The following is a 27,624-nucleotide window of genomic DNA, read 5'->3' as shown; positions in this document are numbered from 1 at the left end:
TTAAAAAACTAGCATAATAAATAAATAAAACTCAACAAAAACATATCAATTAATTCATTTAAAATGATTGAACACATTAAAATAATATGAACTTACACTAGTTAAGCTCAATTCAAATTTGAATAAACTTGTATATATTATGTCTAAACGTTCTTTTTNTAAACCGAATTAACCGACCGAACCGAATTAATTCGAAAATTCGGTTCGGTTAATCCGGAAGTTCGGTTTTGAAATTTTAGAAAATCGGTTAATTCGGTTCGGTTTCAGTTTTAATTTGAAAAATTCGGTTAAATCGAATTAACCGAATTAGTATATATATTAATTTAAGATGTATATAGACATTAAAAATACATTAGAAGGAAACCCAACTTTTCATATATCAGAAAGAAGTTCATTCATCCAATGATTTTTTCTTCAATATTTCTATTTATTATTGGTATTTTTTGTTCAATGTTCCTTATTATTTATAAGATCTCAATTGTTTTTTTTTTTTGGGTTAAAATTCGCATTTTTTTAAAAAATATCGGTTATTTCGGTCGGTAACCGAAATAACCGATTTAAAAATCGATTTGGTTAATTCGGTTTCTATGAATATTTCGATCGGTTCGTTTATTTGAAAATAAAATCGGTTAAATCTGTTATAGGTGTATTCGGTTCGGTCGGTAACCGAATAGACCGATTGCACACCCCTAATTATGTCTAAACGTTTTTTTTAAAAATTGAAATAATAAATAAATAAAATATAATCAAAATCTTATATTGGCATTGTCACAATAATATATCTAGAAAAATTAATTAAACAATGAGTATGTTTCTTGTGATACGCTCTCACGAATCTTTATCTGTGAGACGGGTCAACCCTACCGATATTCATAATAAAAAGTAATACCGTTAGCATAAAAAATAATACTTTTCATGGATAACTTAAATAAAAGATCCGTCTCACAAAATACGACCCGTGAGACCGTCTCACACAAGTTTTTGCCATAAACAATTATATATAATGAAGAAAATTCATAGAATAATAATATAAGTTTAAGCATTTCTACTTCTGAATTCTACTGAAAAACAAAGGCTTTAAAATGCTTGTAAATTTGTCTTTGTTCTGTACAAATTATTTTCCCACAAAATTTAAAGTGAATGCAAAAAGACACCATTTTTTACATGTAAAATCAACTCCACCAAGAGGAATTGGAATCACCTTTCATGCTTTTAACACAACCATGCGACAACAATTTTTCACCTAGAAAGGAATGCACAAATTGATCAAGAACATGTAACAATTTGATTAGCACCTTATAAATCAAGCGAAAAACAGAATAAACAAATAAGGAACAGCAATGACTATCATGAAATCGGGCATACTGCAAGAAGGGGACGGGACCTCTTCACTTGGCGATCATCCGAGCGATGAATTCCTCGTACCGGACCTTACCGTCGGAACCAACATCCAGCTCGCGAATCCACTCATCGAACTCCGCGGGCTCCAGCTTCTCCCCGATATTGGTCAAAATGTGCCTGAGATCAGAGACGACGACGTACCCAGTGCCGTCCTTGTCGAGCACTTTGAACGCGTCGCGAAGCTGGCGATCGAACGGCTCGGGCTTTAAATGCTTGGACATGAGGTCGAGGAATCTAGGGAAATCGAACGGAGAATTGAGCTTCTCCCCCGAAATTATAGCCTTCAGCTGGGCTTGCGTTGGGTTTCCGCCGAGCGATCGCATCAAGATCCCCAGCTCCGACGGCGCAATCTTGCCGTCGCCGTCTGTATCGAACAGCGTGAAGGCTTCCTTCATTGAAGATTCGCGAACATCGTTCAGATCTTTGCCCATCGTCAATTCTCCCTAATCGAACGTAATATTTTTTGAAAAGTAATTGAACGTAATTTTCTTCGCTGGTTTCCATCTGTTTGGTGGATATGGTATTTCAAATTGAGGGGTTGTCATGAATTAAGGAAAAGTCCAGGACTAAATTATTAGTGTGGATTTTGGTATGGGTCCTATTACTGGAAACTTTAGTCAATTATAACTAAATGGGCTTTGGTCCAATCAGAACTGGGTTTAATAGAGTCCAATACATGTTTGTTTCTGATCAGTAGTCCGCAATAGTATGGAAAAATTCGAAAAAGAAATAAAAAAATAGATATAATATTTCATAAAAAAATTAGCAACTCCCTTTGGTGGTAAAATTTTATTAACTCGATCCCTTTTATGGTGGATTAAGTTGGTCCGACTCGCGAACAAAAATATGTGAGATCGTTACACGAGACACCTGTGTGTAATGGGTGTGGGTGGTTCCAAATCCTTTCAACCAACAACCTTTTTTCTTACACCTCATCGATTATTTTATATTCAATCCATATTGTATTAAATGATTCCATGTATGAACACCTTTGACTTTTATAGCTTCCGACACAATTTTTCTCATCCATATAGTAAGGCTTAAATCTTAATCCATTTCCAGATATTTCCTTTCAAAAAATCTCTGCCAAACTCTTTATTCTCATCCTCTGAATTCCCAGAAACTTGAATATTTTCTCTGATGTCCTCAAGAAAATGCTGGCTTCCACATTTGATAGCTCACCTTAGCTGCATCAAATTCCCTTGCTGTTTTCTGTTTCTGCAACCTCATCATCGGCATTATACTGGTAAGTGGCAGCTCAAAATCCAACGAAAACAGCCCTTTTCCAAGAATTATATATCAGCGATGAAAATCTCAAGAAAAATGATGTTTCTTCGTCGAACGAATCGATCAAAGTGAGCAAAGAAGATCGATTATCATCTGTCAGCAGCATGGCCGACGAAAGCGAACCATTCCCGATCGCTCGCAATGAAAAAATTTTCAAGAAGAACGCAGCTCCTACGTATGAAAAGGTTACCGAATCGATGACGAAAAGTTATTATCTGTCAGCATAGCCATGGATGAGGTTAATATTGAAGAAGAAAGCGATACTGACAAAGAAGAAGATGATGATGATGAATTGAGGAAAAGAATTGAAGAATTTATCGAGAAAATAAACTTGGGATGGAGGGATGAAAAACTCATAACATTTTCTTGATTTAGGCCAATTTTTTTTAAAAAAAAGTTTTCTTGAATTTGGATCAACATTCATCCAATTGCTGATTTTTAATTGAATTTAATTATAGTAACATGTTACAAATTTGAGGGGGGAAAAGTAGCAGAAATCTGTTACTAATTGGAGCAATAAATTTCTATTATTATTTTTGTAAACAAACCTTTATATTAAAATATTTTCCTACTTTCCATTTTTACTTTTAGTCCAGATCATCCACACACGCATAGCTTATCTTGCTCGTTAATAAAATCTGGAAGTAGTTATCCACTTTGCATCAGCAGAAAAGAAGATTTTATAGTTCACAAAGATAACAATTTTTTTTAGTGGACAAAATCATATTTCAAGCATTTCAAGTTTTTACATAATTTTCTTTAATGTTAGTTTTGGTTCTCATCAAATTGCTTAGATATAATCGTAATCAAAATACTTATTTTCCTTAAAAAAATCAATACCTATGAACTTACAAATGTGTATAGGTAGTTAACGTAAGAAAAATATATAAGATTTTTTTATACAGTAAATATAATCTTACCATGCACTGTAACATACATGATACATGCATTCTCCAAAATTCCAAAGACCAATAACTTTTGAAATAACTCTTTTTGGATATAGAAGTAGAGAGAATTCAACGTGTTAGTCCATGCTCATTTGCACATAGACTATTACAGTGGCGTAAAGACGACATAAATGACCTAACACCACATGATTCAAGACACAATATATCGAACGCAGAATGAGCATGATCTTAATGGTTTACGGTATCACATTCAATAATTCATACTTGTGTCACAGGCATAGGTTGTAATGGTCTGGGCAGTACGAATCCCGCTCTCCTCTCCTCAAACGAATATTCAATCTCTTCTCCAATATATTTGTCTTTGAGAGCTGGTGTTAAACCCGTCTGCATTGGAATGGACACTGTTGAGGGTGTGAAAGGTACAGGGATTGGCATTGTTTGGGGAGTTCTATTATCTTCGTGAGTTGTGGCAAGAATCTTGGGAGGAGTACTGAACTGTGTATTGTTGCTTGTAAGAAGAGTCTTCTGCAACATTTCACTCTGTTTTTTGTGTAGATCTTCCAACATATTTGTTGCATTGGAGTTTGATGAATCCGTGGAAGAAATGGGAGAGAATGGTTTTCGTGTTATGGGTGACTCAAGTTCACAAGCACTTAATATTTCGAAAGGATGAAGCTTCAAGGGAAGGCCAGCTATGTCCAAACCTCTACTCCCTGAGATCAAAAAATAAACAAATATTTACACTCCGGGTGAATTTCGTGTTTGACAGATACATTTCATCCATACACGAGCTAAATGCTATGTAGAACTTTTTGCCAAGTTTCAAAAACCTTATTCCCACATCTTGACGTTTTAAGACAGTACCATTGATGTCCATTGTGTGAACTGAAATGAGAAACAACCTGAAAACGGAGGAAATTTTTTTACCGGAAGACAGAGCTGCAAATCCATTGTCTCTAAAACGGTCCGGGTTTATAGGTTCATTCTTTTTGGAAGTGCGTGCAGCAACAGGAGTAGCTTTTGCAGGGGGCGGATCAGGTTTATGCGTCTGTGGCATTGGCCCTCCAAGAGAAAGTCTTCTATTGCTTGGGCCCCCATAAGACAATCTAGATCCTTTTTTTGCACTTTGGTTCTTCACTGGGCTTGGTTTTGAACCGTAAAGAGCCTCCTGCTCTGTCAGTAACTGCCCTTGAAGTTTCCTCTGGTCCTGATGTGAAAAAATTGATAGACACAAATACAGTGTGCGAGAGATTTAGTAATGGAGATGAAAAAGGATGGTGAACGGGTGATAAATTAATAACGTCCTTTTTCTTGAAAAGTCATGAATTACTTTTGGTGTCTAGCTATAAATTAAATATTTAAAAGGTATATGCATACCCTCAGTCTTTTTTGCTCTAATTCTTTTTCTTGCCGTAGAACCATATATCCTTCAAGCATAGAAAGAAGGCGAACCTAGACAGCAAATGACAACACCAAGGTAAATTTTGCCAAAAAAAATCTAAAGATGGATGGGTAAATTACGGGTGATGAAAGGTAATACTTACACCATCATAAATAAAATCTAATCCTTTCTCTTTTTCCCATTCTATAGTCTTTGAGGCCAACGTATCCACCATTCCTATTCCACCAAACTATGATTGTAAATACAATATCAAATTCAAAAATGCATTTCCCACACTTTTCACTGTAGGGGCTACTGAGAACAGAAGGCTCTTGTACAAATGCATGGTGCAACTATACCTGGAAGTTTGTTGATCAACACACGAGCTTTTTCAGCGCGTCTTAAAGTAAGATGAGCACCCCTCCCAGCATTATAGCGGTTATCATCCTATGAAGAACAAAATTAAGAGTTATTTTCAGAAAGTAAATGGTCATTAATCATCTTGTAATCAACAGCAAATTGTAGAAACAAACCCTATTATACTCCTCAAGCCAGCTCTCCTCCTCACATGCAGCAATCCACTTCTCAACCTTTTCTAGGATCTCTTTCCTGCTAAGAGCTTCCTCTTTGGCCCTAGATATTTGAAGCTCAATTTTCTCTAGTACACAAGCGGTATCAACTGCTCCTTCCATTGATCAAGAAACTAAACGATGAGGATGGAAACATGCTTCTGAAGGAAAAATTTACAATTGTGTTGCACATAAAAACAAATACCAGACTCAATTACAGTATCCCTCGCTTCATCTGTTTCTTGAATAAGATGTGTCTTTCTATGAATATCCTCTAGCTCTGCTTTCTTTTTCAAAATAAGATTTGTTAATATTCTTGCTTTTAACTCTTCCAACCGAGAAACTTCTGCCTTGACCTGACTCAATCAAAATTGAATTACTTTCAGAACCAATATACAGTTCAACCCTCAATCGAAAAATAAAGTGAACCATGAAAATAATACTAATTTATACAAATCCCAAATAAAAGACCTTGACTCACATGATTTATAAAGTCGACAGAAAGCATATCGGGCTCTGTTATCTCCTCTTCTGCAGCAACTATGTTACAAGTGACGTTTTGAAATATCTGTTGCTCTTCAATGGGTGTGTCCATCAAGTTCCAGAGCTCCAGTAATGAAGTTGCGAGATCTTTTAACTGTTAGTTTCAAACGATCAACTAATTGTTTCAAACTATGATGTAGACTATAACTCAAAGGGATAACGCTAAGCAAAAATCGAAAACCTGCTGAAGTCTCTGTATTTTAAGTTCTTGCAGTCTCTGTGTAGCAGTTTCCAACTGCTGCAAGGTATGATTGCTAATACTTTTTGCGCTTTCCGAATCTCCTAAACTTGGGTGAATCTCATTCACAGTTTTATTAAAATCTAAACCAAGTACTGAGCACAAGCTATTTAGAAGGTTCAAATGGTCCGAAATCTGATTCAAACGTGCACTCTGAAACCAAAGGACATACATAGAAATAGCGCGCACACAAAAAAGTATCAGAGGAGAACAAGAAAACCATGTCAAATGATGAAGGTATTTATAAAGGACACCTTTTCTTCTTGCAGTGCTTTAAGCTCTCTGTGCAGTTCTTCGAGCTTTCTAGAACACAAATCTGTTTCATCTACATCTGTATTACACAAAGTATACCGTCCTGACCCGCAGATATCATTTTTTATTGTATGTAGCTCCCCTAAGGCCGCTATAAATTGATTCTTCCTCTCACATTTTTTTTTCTGCATCTCCTCTATCTGCGGAAGGATGGCTCCGAGTTCATCTTTCAGGCTTCTTGGGTTTTGATCAGCCTGAACAAAAGACATTCGATAATGGTAAGATAAATATCCCGGGTCAAAATTTTATTCTTTTTTCTGTAGTTACCTATTCTTTGTGGGGGTAACATATTCATGCCGATCTTAAGATCTAGTTTTCAGGAAATGATTTTCAAGTCACGATATTTCATGGTTGAGGTCAATTTGGGCTCATACTATAGACTGCCTGTAATAGCGATTCGACAGTTGAAACTGAATACTTGTAACACACACATCTAAATCACTCTGTTCGTACATTCACAACCGAAGGAACAAATATGCACTTTCAATGACATTAAAAAATAATGACACGTATGACCCAGAGCTTATAAGTTCTTAGCCGCCTTACCTGCCTAGTGTGCACTGGCCTCTCTCCCATTGCAGAGCAGATTGCAGCAAGCTCAGCTTCAGCATCAGCAATTGCCTGCCTCAGCTGAGATCTATCTTTGTAAGCCTGATCTACTTTTCTTCGGTACACCTCCAAACATTCTTGTTCAAGTTGAAGCAACATTCTGTCTCTTTCAGAATCAGATTTGCCAACCTCATCCCATATTATCTGAATAGTTTACCAGCAACACATTGAATAATAATACTCAAATGCAGGCAATTCAGTATTTCGCGTAGATAAAAGGAAATTAGGAAGGATGGGAACCATAAGTAAGTGAGAAATTAACAGCGAGTAAACCTGCAATTCTTTTAGTAGAGTTCCACATGATGTTTCCATTTGCGAAAGTATATTACTTTGACCCATAGACATTTTAAAGGGGTTAAACCTGCCCGCAGAAGCCATATATTAGTAGGTCATAAGCACAATAGATATCATACTACATCACTATCAATCATATAACAGTGCTTTTGGTCTTGGAAGATTTTCTATGCAATTGAATTGTGTAATCTTTAATCCATCAATTAGATGATGAGCATCGAAGTTTATTGATCCAATGAATTTCCAAATGCTTAATATTCTTTGACGATTTCCTTGATAAGCCATGCAATGTAAGTAGCAAACTGAAATTGCCTTAATCATATATACCATGTTGTGAAACCAAAAAATGCATGATGTTAGTTAGTTTTTTTAATAATCTCCCAATTCCCTTCATATGGACAATTAACAGAAAAATGAAAACAAGAATAACGTAAGTTAGAAGTGACAATTGCTCAGCTGGCATTTACTCAAGTAAAAATTAATAAAAAGTTAAGACCCTGTTTGTCTTGAGTCAAAAGCGGATATATATGATTCAAAGCTAAATTAAAAGCCCTAGATAATTTCACTAATAGAAGAACGTATGTTACCAAAGACTATCTACCCCAGTTCATCTCAAATTAACGACTGTAAAGCACCTGGTGAAATTTGATTGCTCAACAAACTAAAGCTCATTTTTTTCCAGGTCAAAAAGCATATATTCACCACCATGAACCCTTGGCCTTCTCCATACCCAAAACAACCCCCGTCTGAATTACTTCATAAAAATTAATACAAAATTTTCAAATTATGCGAAAATTAACGTGTTTACAGCATTCGTCAATTTTTTCCTTTCCCAGCATAACAAAAGCAACATTAAAAATAAAAAGGAACTAAACACAGATGCAACAGCTTACCTTAAAATTAAACTAGAGGAACGATTAAAATTCTTGAATTGCCACAATTCTGGAGAATGGAGTCAGGGAGGCGGAGTTTCAAGATATCTGACCGTTGTAGAGAGACGGGTTTCCTTTTTTTTTTTTAAATTATATTAAGGTGGGAAAGAAGAGATTTTCAAAATTTTGAAGGCAAAAGTGATTTATTAAGGAAAATAATAATTGTCGGTTGACCTTAGCCAGGTTACTGTTACAGCTCACAAATGGTAATTGAAGAGTAAATGACATTTTAAAATATGTTATTAGGTTGTGTTTGGATTAATAGATCAATATTATATTTTGAATAAATTTAATTAATATAAATTTTATATTTTTTTTATTCTGAAACTGTTTATTTTAAATTTATTTGACTGATTGGATTAATCTATGTGTAATGTAATGATTATTGTAATATATTTGTTCTTCACAATTGTCAAGTTGTTAACCTAGTATGTTTTCGTGCATACAATTGTACACATTTATTTTAGGATTAGGTCTCTTGTCAGACGGGTCAACCTTACCGATATTCACAATAAAAAGTAATAATCTTAGCATAAAAAGTAATATTTTTCATTGATAAACCAAATAAGAGATCCGTCTCACAAAATACGACCCATGAGACAGTCTCACACAAGTTTTTGCCTTATTTTAGATTGTTGGATAAAATCAATATAAATTTTAGATATTTTATTTTGAAACTATATATTTCGAATTTATTTGATTGGTTAGATGATTTTATGTTGGGTAATTTAAAAACCAATCATTTTTTTAATATATATAAATGTAATGATAATTGTGATGAATTTGAAATTTTTTTAAATTTGGATGNAAAAAAAAAAAAAAATCTTTCCATCCAAAATTCAAAACTCTTTATTTTAAATCTTTCAATATAAATACTATTATTTATTTTAGCTTCAAAATTGTCGATGGTTGTTAACCTAGTATCCTTTGTGATGTCTCTGTATTCTTCGTGTGTCTGCGGCTCTTTCCTCTATCTTTTGTGGCTAGGACTTCGCCTTTTTATACACGTGAAAGGCCCATAAAATTTAGGAGTTTTGGCCCTGCAGTTATCCGCCCGCGCACGCTACTACCCTAGCGTGATCAGTCCATGCGGATGTGCGTGGGCAGTGCGCTGGTCTGCGTCTGCTTCTGTCCCGAACTTCCTCGTTGGTCGCAAGTTATGAACTCATGTTTGATTCTTACAAACGACATAAAAAAATACACGTAAATCTGCTCTATATTAGCAAACTTTCATGTCACTTTCTTGGATAATTTAAGTACAAAACTTACACTTATCAATATGCAGCACTTCGTCCAATGTTGACAAAGAGTCATCAATATTTTTTTTTAATGTGATTCGATGTAAGTTCTCACACGTCTCTTGTGACCCTTGTTAGGGTACTATTATAAGGATATTATCGAACAAATCTTGTTTGGATGCCAATTTTTTTTTTTATAAAAAAAAACCAATCTAATAAATTCTATCTTGATGGGATTACTAATCGTTCGAATCATCAAATAATTGTACCTTGTACCAAAATGCTGACGGACGTGTGCAATTAATCGACAGGTGACAATAAAGATTTCAATGCACCTTCTTTTAGCTTTCCATGATTCTAACTCCAATTCTAAATATTTGGGACAAGTTGTCTTATAATGCAAGATCAACCAACCTTCACTTGTGGTGGAACATATAGAGAGGCACATGGATGATCGATCCTCGGGGCGGATCTAAATCGCTTCCCGAGTATAAACAATAAAGCTTATATAAAATGTTTTCTGAAAAATACATCTTCATTCAAAAACATTAACTCATCATACTCGCGTGATTTTTCTAATTTCAAAATCAATATTCATATCTATCTATTTTCTCTCTTTGCCAAATCACATCTTTGATATTTTCTTGTGCCAAAGCACATCTTTGACATTGGAGTTGCAAAATTCTTTCAACAAAATTCTTTCAAGAAAGTGCCTTTTGAAGTGGGATCCTAGTAATGAACACTTACTCTACATGGGTGGGTTCCCATCAAGGCAAAGAGTGTGAGATAAGAAGATTCCACGGGGAAATTGATTGTGATGTTGACATTAAATTGAGCCTCACATTTATTCAAATGCCTTAGAAGGTCAAAATATGCTCTCATTTTATTCCTATACACTAAGGTAAAATGGGTCACTTTTATGCGGTTTGAACTGTATACCCTTTCCATCCCGGGTTGAAATGGAGCAATCAGTACTGCATGTTATTAGCCTACTCGAACAAAAAACGCCCATTCTGTAATTTTATGAGCCTATTTGGATCGAGTGATTCGGATTTGATGGATAAATTTCTTTTAGATAACTCGATTTTGGTAGACTTTGAAATCCATTATATTGATAATTAAACATGTTCAAATAGGATGGAAGAAAATTAAATCCATGGATTCTATAAAAGTATCCAAAAAGTTTTTATGTATTTTGACTGCGATCTTCAAATCTTTCGATTCAAACGCACCATCAATTTTGATTCTTGTAGTACATGATAGATCTGAATATAAAACTGAAGAGAAAGGTAGCAAATGATTGAGTTCAATAGTTCTACATATCAAATTATTGATTCTAGACATATAGTAATATGCAGAAGACAAAAATTGTTTCAAGCACCAACAGAACCAGAAGCGTTCCTTCTTTCGAACAAAGAGAGGAGGACGGGTTATTCACATATCATTTGATGGTCAGAGACGAATTGAAAGCTGAGCAGTGAAAATTCTAAACATTTCCCGGAGAAAAAATAGAGATTTCTTACGTTATCCATAATATGTTGATGTAGTATATAGTTTTTTTTTCCCAATTTATATCTTGTTTCTATTTCTGTTGATGTCAATGGCAAGGGAACATAGTCAATGACCTTTAATGTAGCACAAATCACATGTAAATGAATGCGTTCAGTCCCTTTTCAAAAGAGGCGACTACAATTTTAATGGGTTTGGCGAGATTGATGTTTATGGACTATTGTTGTTGCATATAACATTGCATGTGTCATATTTTAGTGGTTTTTTTCTTTTTTTTCTTTTTGAAGATTGCACTTTGTTTGATGTTGACCATCAAATTAATGACGAGTAGATATATAATATTTGTATGCTTACCTATTGTTTTATATTCATTCCGATGAATCCCAAGTTTATTTAATAATTGATTCGTTTGAAATTCATTATACTTTATGTAATTAATGTATATATATAAAATATATGAATTTAAAATATTATTTATTTTTCAAATATTAATCATAAAAAGCGAGATTTCTCGGGATGTAGTTTTTGTCCCGCAAATTTATAAAAGATTTTGTATGTAATTTTTTAGATGATGTGGGTTGTGCTACAAATTGAATCTATATTTTTAATCAATTAATTAAATATTTAAATCTATATATGTACTTGAATATTCGTCTGAATTTGGACCACCACCACCACCAACACCAACTCTTTGTTAGAATATCCAAATGTATTTCCACAAATAGCCGTACGTAATTTTTTGGTTCCTTTTCCCGATACCCATAAAAAAAACATAAATTATATCCACCTACATATTCTTATAATTTTTTCATTCCATCGCATAACGCCGTTATAATAATTTAAAAAAACTTGTGTGAGACGATCTCACGGTATAATTTTGTGAGATAAATATTTTATTTAGATCATCTGTAAAAAAAAATTTATTTTTTATGTCAAAAGTATTACTTTTTAAAGTGGGTCTCATGTGAGACCGTCTCACGGATCTTAATCTGTGAGACGTGTCAACCCTACCCATCTTCATAATAAAAAGTAATACTCTTAGCATAAAAAGTGATACTTTTTCATGGATAACCCAAATAAGAGATCCGTCTCACAAATACGACCCGTGAGACCGTCTCACACAAGTTTTTACCTACTTTTTATTGTAAATATGAGCATTATTAACCCATCTTACGAATAAATATCTGCGAGATCGTCTTACAAGAGACCTACTCATAATAAATTTTATTAACTAATATAATCACAAGTACCACTACAATAATTTGTATTTCTAAAATCATCTCGACTGATCACTTTTTTAAAAAATAAATAAATCACGTAAACATCACAGATATGCGTGTGTACGTATACACCGTATATTTCCTATTTTTCTTGGTAAATATATTTTCTAATTTTTTTTATCCGACTAATGTGAAAACTATATTCAACGCAATAGGGCAAATATATTTCTTAACTTACATGCAAAAAAAAGTGAATATAGAGGATATTTCTATTTAAAATACTATTTTTCACTGCAAATATGGATCATATTGATCTTACAAGAAACATACTCTTACGTTTTTAGATCTATTGTTATTTAGCATTTGTTATTATCTCAATTTGAATGCTCATTCGTTCAATATATGAAATATTGTCAATATTTAAATTTTAATATTTTTTGTTAACTTTAACTATGATTTTCTTATTTTTAGATCATTATATATGCAGTGTTAAATTTAATATTTCTAAAATATTTATTTATATAAATATTAAATACAATGCATGCATCAAAATACTACCACACTCTTAAAAATAATCAATTTGACTTATCAGGATAACTTATTCAACTAATTAACTTTTAAATAATATATCAAATCTGTCAATCTATTCTAATATGATAATAAAAAATATTAAAACTACTTGAGCATAGTGCACACAGATTCAGCATAAATATAATAATCAGACAAAATTTCCCATTTCTTGAAAACGCATCAGCGTGCATGTGGTCTTCTGGCATTGCTTTCTCTTTCAGACTAGTTGATCCATTTTTTAAAAAACGAATGAATACATTAATTTATCAATAAATTAAAAATATTGTGACACGGTTTTATGAGTCAATTTTGTAAGGCGAATATTTTATTTGGGTTACCCATGTAAAAATTGTCAAAAATAATATTTTTTATTGTAAAATAACAGCGTTGACTGGTCTCACGAATAAAGATGTCTGATCTACTCTTTATTTATTTAATAAAAAGACTTTTTCCTTTTTTTTTCTCGAGATGTAATCTCTCATATATAAAGAAAATACAATCCGAAATTTTAATTTTTTATTTAAAAAGATAAATATCCCTACTTTCCATGAGAGGTGGAGGCAAGTTATATGTTTTTTTTTTTTTAAAGAAATTGTATTTATCTTTTCATGATAATTAATTATACATTTCTTTTGCAGTGGAGGAACATTAAATTTTTTTTTGGCTTTTCTTTCTCTTTAAAATTTGAGAAATTATTGTTTTTACTACAAATATTTAATTAAATATTTTAAGCCAATTATGACAATAATGTGTGTAACTTAGTGGTGTTCAAACTTCGGATAAAACCCAAAAAACCGAAAATCCAAACCGAAAAAACTGAACACCGAACCAAATCGAAAATCGGATTTTGTAATTCGGATATAAATGTTAAAACCGAAATTTATTTGGTTCGATTTCTGATTATATATGTCAAAACCGAAAAAACCGAAATTTCATTAAATTAATAATTTTTTTATATTTTAATTTTTATTATATATTTTGATATGATATTTATTGAATGAAAAATCATTTTGAAAAGTTGATTGTTTTTTGTTTAATTAATTTAGACCTTATATTTAAATATTTTACTAAGAAAATATGTAGAAAGTTAACATATAATATTTTACAATATATTTATATTATTAATTTAAATAATTATACCAAAAACGAATTAATCGACCGAAATAACCGAACCGTTTTGGTAGAAAACCAAACCGAACAGAAGAAAAATGGTTCGGATATCGGATTATATATTTCTAAAATGAAAACCGAAAAAACCGAAATAAAAAACCGAAAATCGAACCGAACCGACCGATGAACACCCCTAGTGTAACCTATATATTTATAAAAAAAAATAGGTTTTTATGAGACATTCTCACATATTTTTATTAGTGAGACGAGTTATCTTTGCCCATACTTGCAATAAAAAATAATATTTTTGATATAAAAATAATATTTTTTTATGGTGACTCAAATAAAAGATCAGTATCATCAAATTGACTCATGAAACCGGCTCACAAAAATTTTTGTGTTATAAAAAATGTTTAAAGATGTATTTTAACACAAACGCTCATATGAGATCGTTTCACAAATTTTATGGGACATATATTTGATCGGAAAAAAAATTATTTTTTATAGATCGATTACTTTTTTTAAGGGCAAAAACTTGTGTGAGACGGTCTCACGGGTTGTATTTTGTGAGACAGATCTCTTATTTGTGTTATCCATGAAAAATATTACTTTTTATTGTGAATATTGACATGATTGACCTGTTTCACATATAAAGATTCGTGAGATCATCTCAAAATAGACTAGTTGAGAGGAGAACTACTCTGATAAGGTTTCTTTGATTGCCAACATCCCATGATGCTCACTGCATGCATCTCACCAAACTCCTCTTCCATTATCTTATCTTTTCCTCTGCATCTTCCAAATTCATATCCATTTTTCTTTTTCTTTCTTCGTCTTCTAAAATCCATCGTCCCACTTGAAGAAATACTACTGTAAATTTCTAATCTTTTTTTTGTTTTGTTTGTTCATATCGCTTAAGCTATAAGGTTTCATGGCTCTTGAAACATGGTTGATCAAGGTGAAAAAGACACTGTCCTATAGCCTTGATTCAGCGCGCGTCGCCCCATCGTTGAAAAGCAAGCTCGTGATGAAGAATTCTAGCGTTGGGGTTTTGGCCTTTGAGATTGCGGGTATCATGTCAAAGATCCTCCATTTATTGGAGTGTCTGTCGGATGAGAATACAACTAGATTCCGCAGTGAATCAATATGCCTTGAAGGTGTTCGTAAAATTGTATCGAACGACGATGTGTTCTTATTGGGCCTTGTATGTGCGGAGATGGTTGAAAACCTGAGGATTATCGCGAAATATGTATCGAGTGTGAGCAAGAAGTGCCAGGACGCGAGCCTCGGATGCTTTGATCGCTTATTCGATGAGTTTGCGAACTCGGGTCATGATCCTCACAGCTGGCTTATGGGATCGAAAGAATTGACGTCCAAGATCAAGGAAATGGAACGTTTTGTTACAATTACCGCCACTTTGCATAGAGACATGGATGAACTTGTGGTTCTTGAAAATGGGTTGCAGAAAGCATTGCACAGTAAAGATCATGACGCGGGAATTAAAGAGCAGAAAATCATTGATTTGCGGCGGAAGATTTTGTGGCAGAGGCAGGAAGTTAAGTACCTAAAGGAGAAATCTTTATGGTGCAGAAGCTTCGACGCTGTCACTAAATTGCTGGCAAGATCAATTTTCACCGTTCTTGCGAGAATCAAGCTTGTTTTTGGAGTTGGCCATGGCCATGGGTACAATACGTCTTCGTTACCTCGTAGTCTTTCTACCTCAGCATTAGTGTATCCTTTCGAAAATTCCAATTTGTTTCCGCTTGTATCTGCTCCTTTGGCAAAAAACCCACCAAATACTCACGAAGCTCGCGGATTTTTCGGGTCCAATTCCAAGATTTTGAAACCACCATCCACCACGTTAGGGGCAGCTGCACTGGCTCTGCACTATGCAAACGTGATCATAGTGATGGAAAAGATGATCAAGTCACCACAACTAGTAGGTGCCGATGCTCGAGATGATCTCTATTCAATGCTGCCTGATAGCATTCGATTTTTGTTACGGGCTAGACTAAAAGGGGTGGGGTTTTCGGCTAGCGATCCGGTTCTTGCAGCCGAGTGGCGAGACGCATTGCAGAAGGTATTGAAATGGCTATCACCATTGGCACACAACATGATCAAATGGCAGAGTGAAAGGAGCTTTGAGCAGCAGAATTTAATTCTGAAAACTAATGTTCTTTTGCTGCAAACTCTGTATTTTGCAAATCAAGAAAAGACTGAAGCTGCCATAACTGAGCTGTTGGTCGGTCTGAATTACATTTGGAGGTTTGAAAGGGAGATGCATGCAAAATCCATGTTTCAGAACCGTAATGAATTCTTGACTTCACAAGGTTCTTGTTAACTTTCGAAGTCATTTTATATTGCCTTGAAACTCGGCATTCGATTTAAACTCAATCATATTACATCAGCGGACTCTGTATTTAAATCTTGTTCCAGATCTGTGAGGATTGTCTTGATTCTTATCCCTGATCTGTATATCGTGATATAATTTTTGTACAATCCACGGGCTAAAACCATGTTTCCATGGGAAAATAATATGATGGGCACGCATCAGGGCTCTCAGTTTTTGCTACATTTGTACTTCGAGGTTACAGTAATTATGTAATTCACGCAGGAATGGATCAAATGTTGTAAAAGTAAACAAAAGATCCGTAACTTAAAATTTGATCCATCGCGCATGATTGTTTTGTAGGTGTGTGGTGACTGGTAGTGTGCTACAGGTTGCTTACATTATCATTCAGATCAGGTTTCTTGTTATATTAATATTATAATTTCTGTGCTCAAAATATCAAAATTTGTAATGTATTGTCTATATTTTATCAAGCGTGGCTCATCTTTTTAGACTTCCATGGTGGCCAGCCTGAAAATGCAGGTGCTTTGAAAAATTGAGACAAAAGTTTGAGTTTGGCCCTTGTCTGTTCGGTGGTGGCCGCTGCCATGATGCATGTGCACATAACAAGAAAAAGAAATATAGGGCCACAGAAAGAAACCGAGACGAAAGATATTTTCTCCGAAAAACTTTCTTCATCCACGCCATAAACGAATCACAATCTCGAATATGTGTGAGAAGTGTTGGGAGATGAAAGAGGCGAGGCCACATTAGAAATTGTTCTTTACTCATTTTTGTAATCCAATAAAATTGTTCGTCCCTCAATTACATGATATATATACTTGTGGCAGAAATCCAGGCTTTCGATGTAGGGGAGTCAGAGTATTATAGTTTAACAGTTATCTTTTTTTTTTTCCTATTGAAATGAAAATTGACATTATACTTATTTTTAAAATCATCTAAAATAATTTATCGTTTATTATTTTATTTTATTTTATTTCATTTTGATATATATGTTTTTATGTCATATTTTTTTTTCAATTTAGTTTAGATTGTATAAAATAAAAGTATTCAATTTTATATGATATTTACTAATGTACACAAATTCATATGAGATAATTTCACGACTTAATTTTGTGAAATAAATCTTATTTTTGAAAAAATATTATTTTTTATGTAAAAATATTAATTATCATTCTATATATGGATCTAGTCGACTCATCTCATATATTTATTTACATGTACAAATATGTGAGATGTATCACATGAGACATACTCATATATATTATTTTTTTAAATTAATTGAATTTCTTTTTATATATAAAAAATGCATATTGCTGACATATTTTTTGTGCTCAACCACTAGTACTATAGAGTGCCCCATACCTTTAAATTTTATTAATATGACTTTATGGTATCATAGAAATTTATCAAAACACAACTATCAACTTTGAAAAGCATGATTTTTTTTATTTAATAAAAAATCATAAAATTTATTTGAGTTATTATAATTTATCCATAGCTATCATATCTCATCCACTTTTGAAAATGTAAAAAATCCATTCATTATTTATACAACTTACGAAAATATTTAATATAATTGAATCATTTTTTTTTTCAAAACACATTAATTGAAACAATAATTAATTTTTTTGAGTGCGAAACTTGTAATATTATTGAGATTGATAAATATATTTCATTACAAGATTTACAAATCAATAAAAAAATCATCGGGCTTCCAAACAAAAAAAGTTAGGTGAGAAATAACAAAATGCGTCAATGAATATGCAACGGAGTTCGTCGTGCGCTGAATATGGTTACAAGTGGTTTTACTATGTTGGGTTGTTGACTCAAAGATCGTCTAATATATAAAACACATATGCCAACATAGGTAAGATCCTCTTCTAATTGAGTGACTGCATGTATTGTCAATAGAAAGTCCGGTGTGATTTGATTGATAAAGAAATTATGTTCTCGTGGGATCTTCATTCATATATCAATGACAACCAGTTCTCCATAGACGACTGAGGGAGGCTTCTGAATTTTCTTCCCGAAAACTATCACTGGTTAGCCCTCATGCTTTCATACCACTCTTATTATAACAAAGTTGTTCAGGTTTTCATTATAAGATGAACCAAAATCTAGTCTTAACTCATTAACATATAGTGCCTTCCATGTCTTCGGTGAGTTCCATGAATTATCATTTTGCTCAGTCAGCATGCTCGATCGTTGGGCCTCTTGGAAGTCTCGGAACAATGCCTCTCTCCAATTCACTTTAAGTCCCTTTTCCGCGGCTTCTTTGGTTTTGTACGAGTTTGAATCGTTCAATCTATATCACATAAGTATTAATAGTGAAGAGTTCAAAATCCATTTTGCTCTGCTTATCCTTCATCCATATGAAGATATCGCACAACTCCATTGATTATACCTGATTGAAACAATAATTATAAATTATAAAAAAGTAATTACAAATCTTTACTATATTATAAATTGTGAGCATACTAGATTAACTGTTTTTGGCCCGACAATCACGCTAAGTTTTTCTTTCAATTTTATCGTTATGCCATCATTGGATAGATAGTTTAATTAGTTCAATATCCACTACCAATTTCATTTTTTTCTTCGATAAGATATCTTCTTCTTTGTTTTTTTTTTTTTAAAAAATATTTCTCCTATATTTGGGCAGGTGATTTTAGTTCAATTACACGATTTCATTGTCATTTTAGATGTCTACCTACAAGAATTAGTTAAACTTAATTTTTTTGTTTGAACTATTTTTTAAAAAAAAATATTAAGTGCTATGTGAATGTAGGTTCAAGTACGTTCTGGCTTCTTTTTAGGCAACTTTTGACTTAATTATTTATGAAAATTTTAAATATTTATTTATTATGTTATATACACGCAACTCACGTACTTACAACAAGTATTGGTAATATAAGTATTCATAGTTTATAAAAATAATTAATTAATTTAAAGGCCATGTTACATATACAATGTGAGTTGCATATAAGATTACTATTTACAAACGACATTTGAAATGATAAAACTATCTTAAATTCATTTTGAAAGAGTTTTTTCAAATAAAATGAAAGGATAATTTTGTCATTTCAAATACATTTTTAATCCAATTTATAAACCTCATTTAGAGATATCAATTTTCTCCGAACCCGATGAAAAATCCAATAACTGACCGAATGAAATAGGGTACGAAGAGATAATAAACGAGAAAAAGAAATGATACATTTAGCATTTTCTTACATTTAATTGGTATGGTTTGGGGCTATATTTTTCCGTTTCTCGTTTCGGTTAACTATGCCGTTACCATCGTTCTAATTTCACCAAATTAGGGTTTTGGGAATTAGTATAGCGCTTAGCTTTCAATCACTCCCAGCGGGTTATTCTTCGCGAAGGTACTACCTTCCTCGTTCTCTGTTTCCCTTTTATCTTCACGTTGTTATTTCTCATTCGATTTGTGGATTTGTGGATCACTGTTGGTTTATGATTAATCAATGTGATTTTTGTTATTTTTTTTCCACGTGAACTTATTTTTTCAACCATTTCGAGGATGAAATCCGCGCAATATCACATGCATCCGCGACTGTCACTTCGCATCTTCTTAGTTTGGAGCTTATTTTGGAATTCGGAGTCCTAATTTAGGAACGAAAGTCGGTTAATTGGTCATTTCTACCTGTTTACTTCGATTAACTTTTCTTTCCCCCCTGAAGAACTTCTATCGACTTTTTAATTACTAGTTATTTGGAGTGAATTATATCCTCCACATGGTCAGAGGTTGTGTTCTGATTGAAGTAGAAACTTAGTACATTTAAGTATATTACATTAGCTTTTCTTCACCTTAATTTTCCTTGTCTTTATACTGAAATTTTAATCATGCCAATATAGCTGAGTAATTATTCTTTGATCTTTTTACGTTAGCAGATGTCAAGTCATGAAATTGATGGAAACTCAAATCCTCCATCACATGCAGAATCACTAGAAGCAGCAGGTGTGTACCACTCGTCAAGTTCAGGCTCCAAACAGGTCAGCAACGCTGGAATTGGATTGAAATTTAATTAGATGTTGATTGTTGATGACACTGCATGGCCATTTGATTGAATGATAGAAAGTACGAGGAAAACTATTATCCCGAAATTTTGGAATCAGAATATTGCATATTTCCATTTTCCTGTTAAAGCTGACAATTATTACGTTAGATTCTAAATTTCATGCCATCGAAAGCATAGCAGAACAGACATGAGATGTGGCATTTGATAGTATAGGTAGATATCTATCTCAGTTTAAAATGATGGAAATGTGTTTTGAGAAAGACACAATAAGAGGGATGTACAAGAATGGTTTAATATATTAAAAACATGCCATATCAACAAATTTTTCAAGCGAAATATTGTCAACTGAAAGGAGCAAACCTTGAATTACATTCGTACCAGAAAATGCTGCTTATAAATATTCACGAACAATGGTATCACAAAATAACCTAGATCCGATGCTCACGACCAAGACACAAACCTACAGCATCTGGCTGTGAATGTGACAAGGAAATTTAATAAGTTCATTAATTTTATCTATCTATGAGGATAAAGAAACGCAAGGAACACTCATGAGGCAAGAAACACTTGAATATTGGAGGAAAAAATGGTTCAATATTATGATAATTGTCCAAGTCATAGCCTATTTATGAACTCGTTGACATAGCTAGCTCAATTGGGCTTAAACTAAAGCCAATTCGGTCATTTAAATGGGCTACCGTATAATAATTGAAAAAAATGCATAAAAATGTACGCACCCACTAATACTAAGACACGCATTACAACCCGTCCCGTTATTGAAAATCAGTATAGAAATTAAACTACATCTAGACCTTAAAATGACTCCGTCATTCTTAATATAATCACTTTTGCACTTAAAATTACTTCCAATGTCTTCCAACGCCCTTGTTCTACCCATGATAAATTGGTCGTAGGCATGATCATGACCATATTAGTGAGGCCCTTGACCATGAAGCACGAGTCTTTGTACCCTTTTTAAAGGCTCAAGAATATAACTAAGTTAATTAGAGGAAAAAACTCGAGGAATGCTCACAAGGCAAGAAACACTTGAATATTGGAGGAAAAAATGGTTCAATATTATGATAATTGTCCAAGTCATAGCCTATTTATGAACTCCCTAACATAGCTAGCTCTAATGGGCTTAAACTAAAGCCAATTTGGTCATTTAAATGGGCCACCCTCTAATAATACAAAAATTACCTAAAAAAAAGTACGCAGCCCACTAACTAAGACAAGCATTACAACCAGTCCCGAAACTGAAAATAAGTGTAGATATTCAATTACATCTAAACCTCGAAATGACTTAATCACTCTTTATATCATTGTTCTTGCACTTAAATTTACTTCAAATGTCTTCCAATGCCCTTGTTTTACCCATGATAAAATGCTCATAGGCATGGTCATATTAGTGAGGCATTTGCCCATGAAACACGAGTCTTGGTACCCTTTTTAAAGGCTCAAGAACATAACTAAGCACATCTTTAGTGAAGAAATGGCGAGTCAGATGTAAAATGCAACAAAAGTTATTTGATGTCACTCACTATCGTGCAGTACTTTGTAAAATATAAATATGATGTTATTCGACAATTTTCTTTCCAAATATTTAGATTTTAGTGTATTATGCTTTAGGGCACCTTCCCAGTTCCCACCTTCCCTTTGCAAGTCCTGTGAATTGTCTCGCGCGTAGTGCATTAGTTTTATGGCACTCATGCAGCCTATTACTCCTTGGGGCTCTATAGTAATGTGAGAAACTGATTGCATAATTGTGGTTTTTTTTTTCTATCAGTTTATTAAGCATTTGTTTAAATTTTATGTTGGGCTAATACAATAACTACTGTTTAACCTTATTTTTTCTAAATTCTTTTTCTATTTTTTTAAAAATATTTTACTTTATTTTCTTCTGTTTCTGCATTCTCTGTTGCTACCCTTTTTGCAGCATATATCTCACAACCATCAGAATGACTTTGAGAGGGAACATTCCCGAAGCATAGATAAAGAAAGAGAGAGAGGTCACGATAAACATCGGCACAGGGACAGGGAGCGAGACAGAGAAGGAACTAGGGAAAGAGATCGGGATAAGGATAGAGATAAAGAGAGGGATCGGGGTCGGCATCATAGAGATCACCACGTGGACCATAGTGAGAGAAGGGAGAGGACCAGAGTTCGGGATGGTGATGGTGATGATGACTATTATAGAAGGCGAGACCATGACCGGTGAACTGTTTCTTGTCTATTCTTTTATATTGTGAATTCACGTCGGCATCCCATTATTTATTATCTTATCCTAACTTTAAGCATGGGAAATTGTGTATCCTTTATCATGGTTTTCTTATGTTTATTTCACATTTTTGTAATATGGTAAATTAGTAATGTTTGCTGGCTAGCCACCATCCATCTCAGCTCATATTCACTTTATCTTGAACTGTGTCAAGCTCTCAGTATCCTAGCTTGTTATCGGTTGAAATTCGGATGGTATTATTTTCTGATTCTTAAATAACTTTAGAGCTTCCAGGAGAAGAGACTATGACGGGGATAGGGAAGATAAACACAGTCACAAGTCCAGGTCTCGTTCAAAGTCTAGATCTGAGCAAAGATCAAGGTCGCGATCTCGCTCACTCTCGAAAAGGTAGTTTATTATAGAAATTTATCTTGTTTCTTAGCGAGTCACTAAATTTGTTGAGCCTTTGGCACAATGAAAGTACAGCAGATACAAAGCATGCTGAAATCTTAAGAGTGTGCTACAAACTCATTTTATTGAAAATATAAAGCTAAGCTAACCTTTACTTTCTGACAAGATGACATCCATGATTCACTGTTTTATCTTTTTGACATTGAGGTATGTGATGATATATTCAACTACTTTAGTGAAAGTGTCTGGTTAAGGAATTTGTTTGTTGGAATAGGCTATATAGTGCATCGTATTCCTTTTCAGTTGGTATAGACATGGTTGCTTCAAATAAAACAGAAGATTTATATCACTAAGAGCAGGGAATTAGAGTTTTAAGTATTGGATGGTATCACTGTAATTGGTACTACTTTAATCATGAGGTAGTGGTGCTTTTCTGAGGCACCTTTTCTTCAGGTCTTTGTTACTTGTCTGAAACTTCACATTTTTTGAAAGAGAGTGTCATCTCTTACTAATCTGATTTCATATTGATACTAGTTTTTAGGTCCAATTTGTCTAGATCCCTAAGCCTCACTGGTCATTGTTTAAGTTTTGTGGTGTGGAATGCTTCAGTTGGTTGCAAGAGCCAATCACGGACTTTTTGGAGTGACCAGTTTGTGATCGTGTTGAATGTGAAGAATGATGAATGAACAGCATTAGTTAATACCTACTAGATTCCAATTTTCCATCGTATTTTGTTCTGTTATATTTTCTATGGTATTACATGCTAGATAAACAAGAACTTTTAGTACTTTTATGTCTAAAAATTTTGCTCAACCATTAATTAATGTCATTTCTCTTACTTGTTTGTTGCCCTTTATTATACCACTTCACAGCAAAAGGACGAGTGGGTTCGACATGGCACCTCCTGGCTCATTGCTGCCAAATGTTTCTGCCGTCTCTTCTGCTGTAGCAGGTACACACAAGCTACTGTTGTACAATTTTGTTATTATGATAACATCCATTTTCAATTGATATAGTGTTGAAAGTTGGTACAAAATGCATGGTTTCATTTTGGTAAGCCTACTTAGTCCTTCAATTCCAACATCACAATTTTGGGAATTGTCCCTTTATTGGCTGTACTTATTTTCCAATTTAATTAATTTCTTAGTGATTGAATCTGAGTGGTTTTCTGGTTTTCTTGTTGTGTTTGGTGTTTGTTTGTTGTTTTGTATGGACTATGTTATGTTCTAAGAAGGCAATGTCGGGCTTCTAGCCCCACTCTGCTGACAATGAGCCGGCTACTGTAGCTTATATGTACAAGGAAGAAAAATTCAGGTCGTTCATCTTCTATCAGGATTTGCATTTTTGATAGTCATTAGAAAATTCTTTTCTTCCAATTATAGCTTATTTTGGTTATGTTACTGATCTGCCAAAAGTGTGATTAATCATTGTATATAAGATATTATAAAATGGATACGTCTTGCTTGTATCATATATATAAGAAGAAAAGAGGAGGTTGTGTTGATTTGTGAAAGTAATTTGTCTTGTCCTTCACAGTTCAAATTCCTGGGACAACCTCTGCTATTCCTGGAATGTTTCCAAACATGTTACCTTTGATGTCTGGACAGGTTCTTTAACCTTTTCCCATATTTCTTCTTTGCGACTTATCTTCGAAAGATTGACATTCTAGATTTCATGGCAGTTTGGAGCACTCCCTATGATGCCTGTTCAGGCAATGACTCAGCAGGTTGATTACTCTATTCATTTGTTTTGATTCTTGTTATTTTTGTTGTCAAAGATATTTCCTAAATGATACGTTTTCAGGCTACCAGACATGCTCGGCGTGTCTATGTTGGAGGGCTGCCCCCTTATGCTAATGAACAGGTATTGTGGTTCCACCACCATAACATTATCGTTTGTCATTCAGTGGTTGGATTTGGACCTCACTATAGCAGATGATTCCAGCTCTTATCTTCAATTTTTAATTTTTGTCACTTTTGTTTGATTTGTAAAACTTCTAATAGTATTTATCAAAATGCAATCATTTGAGTATATCAATTTTTGCTGCACATTTTTAAGCACGAGAAAATGGAGTATTACTTCATATATTTCTGTAATTTGAATTATTAGTAAGTAATTAGATTTCTTTAACCTTTTAGTCACCTTTCATCCCCTTCTCATGCTCATCTGCATATTTTTCCTTCTTATACTTATATTTCTATAATGGCAGACTGTAGGAACCTTCTTTAATCATGTTATGTCAGCTATTGGAGGCAATGCTGCTGGTCCAGGTCAACCAACACTCGATTATACTCGATTATGCCGAGAGGAAACATGATGAAGGCGTTCTCACTATCCTTTCTGATTTCAGGAGATGCTGTTGTGAATGTTTACATTAACTATGAAAAGAAATTTGCTTTTGTGGAGATGAGATCTGTTGAAGAGGCTAGTAATGCGATGGCTTTGGATGGTATTATTTTTGAGGTGATGGACATGCTCTGAACCTTTTAAGATGTTATGACTGCGAAATTACTGGGATTTCAGTGTCTATGACCATATAAATCTACCAGTTAGCGGTTCCGCGTCCATATCCTTTTTTATGACGTGTTGTACTTTGCTGCATTTTTTTGTATCAGCAGCCTAAAAGTAGCATTTTTTGTGTTTTTGTTAAGGGAGCACCACTTAAAGTGAGGAGATCTAGTGATTACAACCCCTCCATGGCTGCCACTCTTGGCCCGAGTCAACCTAATCCCAATCTGAATCTCGCGGCTGTTGGGTTGATACCAGGATCAGCTGGTGGGCTCGAGGGTCCTGACCGAGTCTTTGTTGGTGGTTTACCATATTATTTCACAGAATCACAGATCAGGGAGCTGCTGGAGTCCTTTGGACCGCTTCGGGGTTTTGATCTTGTGAAAGATAGAGAAACAGGGAACTCTAAAGGATATGCATTTTGTGTTTATCAGGATTTATCAGTGACAGATATCGCCTGTGCTGCTCTGAACGGGATCAAAATGGGCGACAAAACACTTACTGTTAGGCGTGCTAACCAGGGTACGACACAACTGAAACCTGAGCAGGAAAGTGTGTTGTTGCATGCCCAACAACAAATAGCATTGCAGGTATGAACTTTCATTATATACCCCATCGTTTAGCATCGCTATTTGACACAATCATTTTCAAATTTCATTCTTTTAAAGGATTGAATTCATATTAAATGACAGGCCTAAGTTATTCCTTTGTTATTGTTATTGTTGATATGATTATGATTTTTCTATCTGCTAAAACTGCAGTCCTAGATTAACATTGTGATTCTTATCAATTTCCAACTTCTCTACAGAGGCTCATGTTACAACCAACTCTAGTACCTTCCAAGGTTGTGTGCCTAACAGAAGCGGTTAGTCCAGACGAGCTCAAGAATGATGATGACTATGAAGATATAGTGTATGACATGAGAAATGAATGTGGAAAGTTTGGTAATTATTTTGAATTTTTATTAATTACAATTTTCGTCGTACTGTCAATCTATTTGCGAGAAGCACATAGATACAGAAATCTCTGGTATCTTATTGTAAAATATATCATCCTAACATACCAAAAACCTTTTATTGTCAATATTGTCATCAGCTTTTGACATTACCTGTACAGGAACATTGGTTAATGTCATCATCCCTCGTCCGCTCCCCAATATGGAGCCATCAGGTGTGGGAAAGGTAGGTTAGTTATTACTGTTTCTTCGTCGGTAAATATTTCTTTATTCACATGTGAACATGGGTGGATCTTGGGGAGACTTGAGGGTTTATTCAGCCCCACGTAAAATATTTGCAAATTTTAGATGTCTGTTGGAAGTTCCTAGTATTGTTAAATGTATTATATCTCCCCACCAGCTCCTAAATTTTTCTGACCCCAACGTGATAGATATGGTTCACCACCTGGTTTTTGTCCTCTGTCAAGGTTAATTTTCTTCTGTGTAGGTGTTCTTGGAGTATGAAGACATCGAAAGTGCTGCAAGAGCTCGACAGGGTTTGAATGGGAGAAAATTTGATACAAATTTTGTCGTTGCGACGTTCTTCCCTGAGGATAAGTTTTCCCAGGGAGATTACGATGGATAGACATCAATTATCGGTTCTGCATCGTACTATAATCAGAATATTGGAGATCTAAACAATGCCCGGATGTTGACGATTCATTTAGTTTTATGTTCTATTGAAGGGGCTTACAGTTTTTCCTCTCTCCTTTTGTTTTTGTTGTTCTAGGTTTTACCAATCTTTTTGGCTCCAGGGTGGAATTAATGTGAGATGAGACATCCCGGAGGTTAAAAAATCATAATTCGTAATTTGGTTGTTTTTTCTCGATCTTAGGCGCCAGTAGTGCAGGAAATTAACGTGAGACATAGCATTAATTAGATAATCTAATGTTGACTTTTGATTGAGCATGGAGCATCAAGATATGTGTTGTTGTCCACAAACCAATATGAACTATCAGGGTGAATTTGAAAGTTACAT

The 27,624-nt window shown here is 34.0% G+C and overlaps 4 protein-coding genes across 10 annotated transcripts; 2 read left to right on the top strand and 2 right to left on the bottom strand.

The window, feature by feature from the left end:
• Positions 1-1,262: 1,262 nt before the first annotated feature.
• On the bottom strand, positions 1,263-1,930 carry LOC140983176 (probable calcium-binding protein CML13). The gene has a single exon (XM_073450105.1). The coding sequence runs from the start codon at positions 1,830-1,832 to the stop codon at positions 1,389-1,391; it is 444 nt and encodes a 147-aa protein (XP_073306206.1). The 5' UTR covers positions 1,833-1,930; the 3' UTR covers positions 1,263-1,388.
• Positions 1,931-3,664: 1,734 nt separating this feature from the next.
• On the bottom strand, positions 3,665-8,568 carry LOC140982242 (65-kDa microtubule-associated protein 3-like). 3 transcript variants are annotated; one of them, XM_073448676.1, is made up of 13 exons: positions 8,436-8,568; positions 7,522-7,609; positions 7,186-7,392; positions 6,582-6,833; positions 6,271-6,480; positions 6,028-6,183; positions 5,752-5,902; positions 5,511-5,662; positions 5,337-5,424; positions 5,141-5,214; positions 4,974-5,048; positions 4,524-4,803; positions 3,665-4,309 (listed from the first exon to the last, which is right to left on the bottom strand). In XM_073448676.1, the coding sequence occupies exons 2-13, from the start codon at positions 7,591-7,593 to the stop codon at positions 3,855-3,857; spliced, it is 2,172 nt and encodes a 723-aa protein (XP_073304777.1). In that variant the 5' UTR covers positions 7,594-7,609; positions 8,436-8,568; the 3' UTR covers positions 3,665-3,854. The 3 variants fall into 3 exon arrangements, with proteins under 3 accessions (XP_073304777.1, XP_073304778.1, XP_073304779.1); XM_073448677.1 differs by having other exon boundaries at positions 5,511-5,656; XM_073448678.1 differs by having other exon boundaries at positions 6,028-6,153.
• Positions 8,569-14,838: 6,270 nt separating this feature from the next.
• On the top strand, positions 14,839-16,528 carry LOC140983537 (protein PSK SIMULATOR 1-like). The gene has a single exon (XM_073450623.1). The coding sequence runs from the start codon at positions 15,053-15,055 to the stop codon at positions 16,460-16,462; it is 1,410 nt and encodes a 469-aa protein (XP_073306724.1). The 5' UTR covers positions 14,839-15,052; the 3' UTR covers positions 16,463-16,528.
• Positions 16,529-19,704: 3,176 nt separating this feature from the next.
• LOC140982610 (splicing factor U2af large subunit B-like) lies at positions 19,705-27,350 on the top strand. 5 transcript variants are annotated; one of them, XM_073449190.1, is made up of 14 exons: positions 19,705-19,860; positions 20,387-20,488; positions 22,451-22,713; positions 23,027-23,140; positions 24,016-24,095; positions 24,680-24,750; positions 24,825-24,869; positions 24,947-25,006; positions 25,353-25,413; positions 25,494-25,606; positions 25,795-26,241; positions 26,460-26,595; positions 26,768-26,832; positions 27,094-27,350. In XM_073449190.1, exons 2-14 carry the CDS (start codon positions 20,387-20,389, stop codon positions 27,229-27,231), a joined length of 1,695 nt encoding a protein of 564 aa, XP_073305291.1. In that variant the 5' UTR covers positions 19,705-19,860; the 3' UTR covers positions 27,232-27,350. The 5 variants fall into 5 exon arrangements, with proteins under 5 accessions (XP_073305291.1, XP_073305290.1, XP_073305289.1 ...); XM_073449189.1 differs by having other exon boundaries at positions 23,018-23,140; XM_073449188.1 differs by having other exon boundaries at positions 22,451-22,728.
• The last annotated feature ends 274 nt before the right edge of the window (positions 27,351-27,624 follow it).

This window comes from Primulina huaijiensis, chromosome 8 (assembly GCF_012295235.1).
Source record: "Primulina huaijiensis isolate GDHJ02 chromosome 8, ASM1229523v2, whole genome shotgun sequence".
NCBI classification, from domain to species: Eukaryota; Viridiplantae; Streptophyta; class Magnoliopsida; order Lamiales; family Gesneriaceae; genus Primulina; species Primulina huaijiensis.
Note: the sequence above shows the minus strand (reverse complement) of the source record. Positions and strands in the feature narration are given on the sequence as shown.